Source organism: Spinacia oleracea, chromosome 1 (assembly GCF_020520425.1).
Source record: "Spinacia oleracea cultivar Varoflay chromosome 1, BTI_SOV_V1, whole genome shotgun sequence".
In the NCBI taxonomy this organism is placed as follows: Eukaryota; Viridiplantae; Streptophyta; class Magnoliopsida; order Caryophyllales; family Amaranthaceae; genus Spinacia; species Spinacia oleracea.
Genome location: NC_079487.1, coordinates 126,242,523 through 126,251,150, shown reverse-complemented (window position 1 = coordinate 126,251,150; position 8,628 = coordinate 126,242,523). Strand labels below are relative to the sequence as shown.

The 8,628-nt window shown below is 32.2% G+C and overlaps 1 protein-coding gene across 1 annotated transcript; it reads left to right on the top strand.

Annotated features, from left to right (window-relative positions):
- The first annotated feature begins 6,359 nt into the window (after positions 1-6,359).
- Positions 6,360-7,513, top strand: LOC110782809 (tetraspanin-9). Its single transcript, XM_021987057.2, has 2 exons — positions 6,360-6,949; positions 7,044-7,513. Exons 1-2 carry the CDS (start codon positions 6,467-6,469, stop codon positions 7,326-7,328), a joined length of 768 nt encoding a protein of 255 aa, XP_021842749.2. The 5' UTR covers positions 6,360-6,466; the 3' UTR covers positions 7,329-7,513.
- Positions 7,514-8,628: the final 1,115 nt, after the last annotated feature.

Here is an 8,628-nt window from a genome sequence, read left to right as displayed (position 1 = left end):
GGCAGTAGAGACAGGAGACAAAAGGGAGTTAACGTTAAATATGTGGCATGGAAGCAATAGAAGCCGAGGTAGCTGGAACATATGCGTTAGAATAAAATTAATAAGAGCTTTATTTTTAATCTGTTTGCATATGTTAAAGATATTTCCCATATTGAAAAAGGAATACCTTCCGATTGCGTGGTAAATATAATTAATTGGTCACATAAAGAATAAGGTACAAAAGAAGTAGCTATTTTCTTGAAGAGTTGCGACGTTTTGAGGTGTTTTTAGGAGTGTTTTCTGTTTTAGTGTTGTACCGGAGCTTCAGATTGAGTGTTGTATCAGATATTCGGATGTCAAATTTTCTCCCATGATAACAAAATTTATTTGGGACTCTTACATATGTGGACTCATTGGGTGTGGATGATGATTTTGAAAGAAAACTCATGACAAAAATGATATGAAATTAACAAAATAATAGGAAAACTACAATAAACCGTCAGAAAAAGAGTATTTATAAGGAAACAATAAGCAACGGCTAATTTTCAAACACAAAAACTAGTCGTTGAGCATCAAAATGAGTAATTTTAAGTTATTGGTATTTGGTGAATTAAGTTTCTGAATAAGGGTATTTGGTGAAATAAGTATTAAAATAGGGGTATTTGGTGAATTTGAAAATTAGGTTAACGGAGGACTAACGGCGCATTATTAGTAAGGGTATTTTGGGTATTAAGTCATTTATGAGGGGCATTTGGTGAATTTCTGAAAGTCGAGGGGCATTTGGTGAATTACGCCAAAATTCGGGGGTATTTCATGAAAAATCCGTTAAATAAATTCTTTTTCCATTTGGGTAGTACATCTTTTATTGCTTTTTGCTCCGATAAATAAAATCTAATTTAAAGAATAATAATTAACGTGCTAGAACAGCGAGTCAGCGACCTACCACTCCCCAGTCCCCACTCGGCCACTCCACTGCATGCAGGATGGAGCGATGACGTTTAATGGGATTTGATAAACGGGGTGTAGCGAATTTCACTCGCATCCATATGTCACTCACATCCATCATCGACGGATAAAACGAGTGACTAGCTAACAGATAAATATTTAATTCAATATTTAAAAAAAGAATAATTCATCAACTCAAGCTAGCCAAAATAAATTAACACCCCCTCTGTATTTATGTAAGGGATACACTTATCTTTTCCGGCCGTATTTATTTAAGAGATACACTTGTCATTTTTAGTAACTTATCAACCTCACCATCTAATTAAATAATCTATCTACACCCCACCCCCTAAAATGACATGTTCCTCACTTGTTTTACTTATTAAAATATCTAACAAATCCCACTTGTTTTATTACTTTATTTCATTCAAATTTTCTTCTTAATACCCGTGCCCGATCAAGTGTATCTCTTAAATAAATACGGAGGGAGTATGCATCAACACCACCACCTACGGCAAATATGACTTAATTAGTTGTATACCCATCATAATCCAAGCCTTCCCTCATCCTTGCTTATTTAACTATATATTTTAGAAAACTCAATTAAAAGAAATGGTAAATTGACATACCAAAATGATAAAGGTATAAATGTATAATACTTTACTAAAAAAATTCACTAATAATTTTGATAGTACGTAGACAAACTAAAATTTCCAAGATGTATTGGGTGGAAGCATTACTTTTATGGAATATATTATGAGCTCCCACAAGACCCCAAATACATTTTTAATTAGGAGTATATCTTTTTATCCAAGGGGTTTTAAAAAAAAATTGAGAAGAAGAAATATGCTAGGACGTAGTAACTAAGTTAAGCATATGTATTCTTTGGATTAAACCAAAGAAATCCACGAATATTCAATATGCTAAGAAATTCAACATTGTTGTTTGTTGGATTAAAAACTACGTTTCGGTTGCCAAGTATACATGAAATTTTGCACCCTATCCTTTGCATCACAATCAAGAAAACTACCAAAAAGGAAAATGATCTAAGAATTAAGAGTTGTTGATCAAACTAACCAAACGTGATATGTCAAAATTCTGGAAAATATCAAAGACTAAACCATTTTTTTAAAACTCGAAATTATGCTTATAGCATTAGGGTTGTGGTAGTAGTAGATGTCATACAAATTTCAAAACAAAAATGTATCCATGTTTATCGATTTTTAAGTCGTTTGTAAAAGAACTTGAAATATGATGATGATTGAGGCAAGTCAGACAACGGGATGCAAAGAAGATGCACCTTTGATTTAAATGGGCTAATTTTTTTTAATATAATGATAACATTAACTAAGATCAACCTTATTAGAAGAAATATTTTTCCAGAAAATAATGGTGTGGGCATGAATTAGAAGTTCAAAACATAGTTTTAACTTCCACCCACCTATAAGATAATAGAAAAATTCTTCAAAATGAAGAAATTTAGCAAAATAAGTCAGAGAGGAATGTCGGTCTATAAAAAATTGTAAACATGTAGGTTTAATAAATAGTCAAATTCATTAACGCGAGAATTATAACCATCTGAATCGTTTCTCATTCTTGATTCACCATAACCGCCAATGTATAAATCAATGTCTAATTAAATTATTCTAAATGGTTGAACTAAAATTGGAAAGGGAATGATGAAATGTTGAGGTGACTTATTATGTATTAAATGAAGAATTGATTATGCATTCTTGGCCACGTATCTTCCAAGTGGTGATGATTAAGTGTCTGCCACGTGTCTTCAAAATGGAGTTAGTTTTCGTTTTTGAAACGATTCTCATTCTTAATCCACCATAACCGCCAATGTATTAATCAATGTCTCTAATTAAATTGTTCTAAGCTAAAATTGGAAAGGGAAGGATGAAATGTTGATATGATGTGACTTATTATGTATTAAATGAAGAATTGATTATGCATTCTTGGCCACGTGTCTTCTAAGTGGTGATGATTTTTTTTTTTGACGGGGAAGAACAATTTCATTAATAATCAGCCATACGGCATCTACAATAATAAAATAGATCTGCATACCACAGATTCAAAGAAAATACATAACTGTTACAATCAAAACAATTACTATTCTGCATCTTAAAGCACATCTCGTACTCCACCGCTTCTAGCTTAACGCGAGCATTGATTTTCGATGTTTTCGCATCTTTCCAAGTAGAGCCCTTCGCAATATGCGCACGAAATTGTTCTGATTGACTAGTTGATGATAAACCCTAAACCTGTATGAATCCAAATCTCCTTCCCAATTACTGAAACCCTAAAGACCCTAAAAAAATTCTCATCCATGGATGAGAATCAAGAACCTAGAAAACTCTAGGAAAAACCCAAATAAATTGGGAACAACCCAAGAATAAATTGGGAACAAAACAACGGAAAAAACAAAACAAGACAATACATAAAGAGAAAACAATGAAAAAACAAGAATAAGGGTCGGAAATAGTCTAATTTCCGAAGAAATTAGACTATTTCCGGCCTAAACGGCAAAGAAAACTGAAACCCTAAAAGATGAGAGAGAAGAGAGAAAAAGGGGAGAGAGAGGGTAAGTGGTGATGATTAAGTGTCCACCACGTGTCTTCAAAATGGTGTTGCTTACGTGTTCTTAAAATGGAGTTGGTTTTCTTTTTTAAATACTAGGTATTGATTAAGGCAAATTTGTCAAAGTTTACTTTATAAAATTGATTTTTTGTGAAAAACTTCCATACAAACAAAAATATTGTAATTTTTAATTTTTTTATATTTTAGTGTAACGCCCCAACTTCTAATTCACATAATTAAGCAGCGGAATTTACCTAATTAATTTGGTCGGGATATTACTGCCGTAACTCCATCTTAGGAATTACAAGGCAACCATCATAATATAAGCTATTAAATCTCCAAATTGACATAATAATCCTTTATATTCCCAAAAGAAAAGTACATAACTTACTAAAAGTCTTTAATTAAACTATTAAAACTTAGAACATAACCAGGTGAATATTATTAAAGTGAAATTCCTCACCACTATTCGTGTACATCGTCCCCATCAGTACCTAAAACAAAAAACAAAACGGTGAGCCGAAGACTCAACAACGTAAATTCATTTCAATTCATTTTATTTAATAACACAGGGAGAATAGAATAAGGTAAAACATTTAATAAAACATCATATTTAATTCATTCATAATTTTTTTAATTAACTTGCTAGTTGTTGGCAAGTACGAACTGGTGGAGGATTTCTCCACAAGGGTCTGGGCCGATAGGACCTGGGCTCATAATCGATCTGGTAACATTGGGTCTAGGCCCGAGCCTAGGCTAATAAACCATGGGAGCCTGGGCTCGTAATCCATTGGTACGTGGATAGGTGTCCATAGGTACATGCATGACCGAGAAATAGAAACATGATAGTTTATATATATATTGCCATACCTCACTTTTATTTATCATGTTATATGTAATTTTACTAAGCCTTGCCTTTTGTATTTCAGTTGAAATAACATAACTCACATAGATCCTGGGATCAATAAAACATCATTTTAATTATTCATGGTTTCTCATAAACATCATTTTATATGAAAACTCAATCAAATCGTTTTACAAGGAATAATTCAATGAAATCATAATTTATTCTCGCAATTCAATAAAACATGTCAAAGCATTCAGTTCATTAATTCAATCATATCTCATAATCACATTTAGAAGGAAATCGCGGGTACTAGTAATAGCCGTTAGCTCAGTTCCGCGATTTGCTAAGGCTTTTCCTTGGTTCGTTCTTCCTGAGTTCCGAGTCCGAATTCTTTCAAAATATTAAATTAGTATTAAAACGATAAATAATCTAAAATAAATAATTTATAAATAATAAATTTTATAAGTAATGAATTTATAAATAACGTATTTTTAATAAAAATATAATTTCATAATTTACTAAAAATATTATTAAACGATATTTCAATCAATATAAATTCCATTTTGTTGAAATTCGAACTAGTAACTTGTTGTTAGTAAAATCGATAATTAAATATATTTTCCTACCTGAAAAATAATAAGCAATTTACTAGTAAATAATTAGATTATCAAAATTTGTTAAAACATGAAAGTTAATAACTAGAGAATCGGAAAATAACAATTACTACAGTTTTTAACTCACCCAAAAGCCCAAATGTAAAGGTCCAATTTATAATGGTAATATACTAATATTCCTTCAAAGTAAATAAAATAATGGTAATATAAATATATAATGGAACTACTTTAATTTCCAGACATTAAAAGTAAAGTCGTGAGCTGTTTTGATTTTTTTTTAAGTTGTACAAACGTTACTAATGATAATAAGCTAGATAATTTGAACATTCCCTAAAAAGTTACTCCGTACAAACATGATTAACTATCATAAACCCCGTTAAAAAAAAAAAACAGTCATAAACATTAAGTTCCCACTACACCCGACCCCTATAGGCTATAGGCTATGGCCCTATGTTCTCACCAAAATAAAGCAGTTAATCAAAATTTAACATCATACTACAATTCGTACAATAATTATCTTATTATATACTCCCTCCGTCCTGGAATACTCACCCACTTTCCTTATAAAGTCGTCATGAAACACTTGCACCGTTTTTATAAATGACATATTTTTTCTAATTTTATACGTAGTATTGTTTATCTTACTTAACCAAGGTCATACTTGTAATCCTAACATCTAAAAAAACATTAAAAAAACACTAAAAAAACACCTCCACTCACACTACCCTAAAAAAGTTGACACATTCCCACCAACTATATTAAAAAATACCCAATATTAACTAACACCTAATTAAATAATAAGTCAATTGAATTATCTTAAACTATATGTCAGTCAAATCAGTGCGAGTATTTCGTGACGGAGGGAATAGTATATATTCTACATATATCACACGAAGTGAGAATTTCCCCTATAATCCCCCTCACTTTCAACGAGTTTGGCCTGGAAAGTGGAAAGGTGGCTGGAAATACTTGAGCATTAGAGTCCTCCATCTTCTAAAAACAAAAACAAAAACAAAAAAAAAAAAAAAATATATATATATATCACACGATGTACTTTTGCTGTATTGGGTACTTGTGTTGTTTTCACTTTTTGTGGATTTATTATTACGCATGTGGTCAAGAGAGTAAACTTGACAAAATATAATTATAAGACCCAATTGAAACTTACAAGAGCTGCTTGCAATTTGAAGTAGTCCGTATTCCGGCTGTATACTTTTGTTGTGTTAAATACTCCGTATGTTTATTGGTATATTTAAAGCAAATCCGGACAATAATAAAACTGGGTCAACATTCTACTGCGCTGCTAGGAACATTCCTACCTCCATATATGAATATGATATATCGTTTGAGAGAACACGTACATGATCTTTTTCTCTTATAAAACAGCCTAAACGCAAAGAATTGAAAACATCGTACTAATTTAGACTACGTACGTAGAAAGTAGCTAGAAAGAGTGAATTATAATTATATCGTTGAATTGATTTGATTTGATTTGATTATGGATAGAATAGAAGCTACTGTAATATTGATCATTGTAGTAGTTATCTCAATGATTGTGACTCCGATAACCGGGGTTTGGCTGTTGGTGCACACTAATGACTCGTGCCTAGATGACATATCTAGCAAGGGGCTTATCTTCACCGTTGTTGGCTTTTTACTAATCGTAATGGTTTGCATCGGTTTATGTTGTTTTTTATGTCTTAGTCGATCAAACACGCAGGGAAATATGGTGATTGCAGTCATCGCTCTTAGTGGTATGGGAGTTGTCGTCATCGCCATAGTTTTCAGTAGTATTGCACTGGGACAAAGCACCACTCAATTTGCTTCATTTCAAAAGGAAATTAGTAGCATAGATAAGTGGATGGACATCAAACCCTGCCTTTACAAGTCTATGAAAGGGTGCACGTGCACTAATTTCCAGCACAAGTATGCAAATCACTCTGCACATAACTTCTTTGCTACACACTTGACTCCTATTGAGGTATGTTCAATTCACGTTTCAATTTCAAATAATTCTCTAGCTACCTAGAAATTAATGGATTCTAATATGTTTGTTTGAATTGAGTTGTCTGCAGTCTGGATGTTGCAAACCACCCATGGAGTGTGACTTCAATTTCTCAAGCCCAACAGTTTGGATTAAACCAGAAAATAAGACTAATACAAACTCTGACTGTCATAAATGGAACAATCACCCTAAGAAGCTTTGCTATAACTGCCAAGCATGCAAACATGGATTCGCTCGAGATTTGAAGAAGCCATGGACTATTGCCGGAGCTGTTGTCCTTGTAGCATCACTATTAATAATTTTAGCTATTCTTGTTTTTCTAGTAGTGGATAAGCTACAGATTCTAAGGAATTGATCGAGTTATGTTGTGCATCATCTTTCGTTTTCATGTTTTCCAAAAGTGTTCTATACACACACATGCATTTAATTAACCCTATATATCTGAAAGGGTAACCTTCATCTTGTCACTCATCGATCTATGTTGGCCTTATTGTCATTTCACACTGGAGTCAATATTATAATGTTTCTTATTTTCTTTCATACGTAGTACTTCGTATCAAAGTTTTTTATATACTAGTAAAAGTAACCATAGTCATTAGTGTCAAAATTTTCCGGATAAATTCATTTAGTTAGTGTTTGCTTGCAAAGGGTCAAGAATCTGACCTCGCTCTAGTATAAAAATAGCTTCACATTGCTATTTCTTAATATTGTACCAAAAAATAAAAATAAAAATAAGGCAACTACGTACAACTTGACAACAAGCTGTTTTACTTCGCATCATGTTTATAGGCAAGTTAATTGTGCAACAGACTACATTGCATCAATCGGTCACAACATTCAGACCTACCAAAATATAGATCCTCTTATTGATCTTAAATTTTCTTATTTTATTTCATTAGATAAGTTAAGATATAGCGTTGAAAGAAGACTATCCTAACTTTTGTTTACTTTTTTTTTTTTTTTTTAAACAAGTTGTTGTCAGGGTTGTTGGTCCTCTAACCAAGTTGAATGCAAGGCTGTCTATCATAGTACCATGGCCTTAATTCAAATTGGTACAAAAGTCAAGGGACCAACATATACTTCGTATCTATACTCATATATTAAAAGACGTTCTTAAAAACGTATGCGTGTCACGTATGCCTTTCTTATTACGTCACGCCACCATTAATCAGCATTATGACATGTCATTGACAAAAAAAAAATATGTAGCAAAGATCGAACACCATACCTTGTTAAAAGTTACACTTCCTACCATCTTGATCAATTACGGCTTATGTTATATTTTTTTATATTAACATATATGTTCTTTTTACAATAAAATAAAAAATGAATAAAAGTGAATGCAGACAAAAGGGAATGATTACTTTATTTATACATGTACATTTAATACTTCCCTAGATTAATTAAGCCTCAAAACTCAAAAAAAAACTCAGGGTAATAGACTGTAATAATGAGTAAGAGGAAAACAATGACGATGGTTGAGTTATTATAGATCGATATTGCATGCACCCAAGTGCACCGTGCACCCTCTCATATTTCTTCTTACATGTGAGGAGAAAATATCATAGAAGTCACAAATGGGTAAAAAATACCTTAGGTGCACGTTGCGCGCACTAATAATTTTCAGAGTAATTTATCAACTAATGATCAAGAAA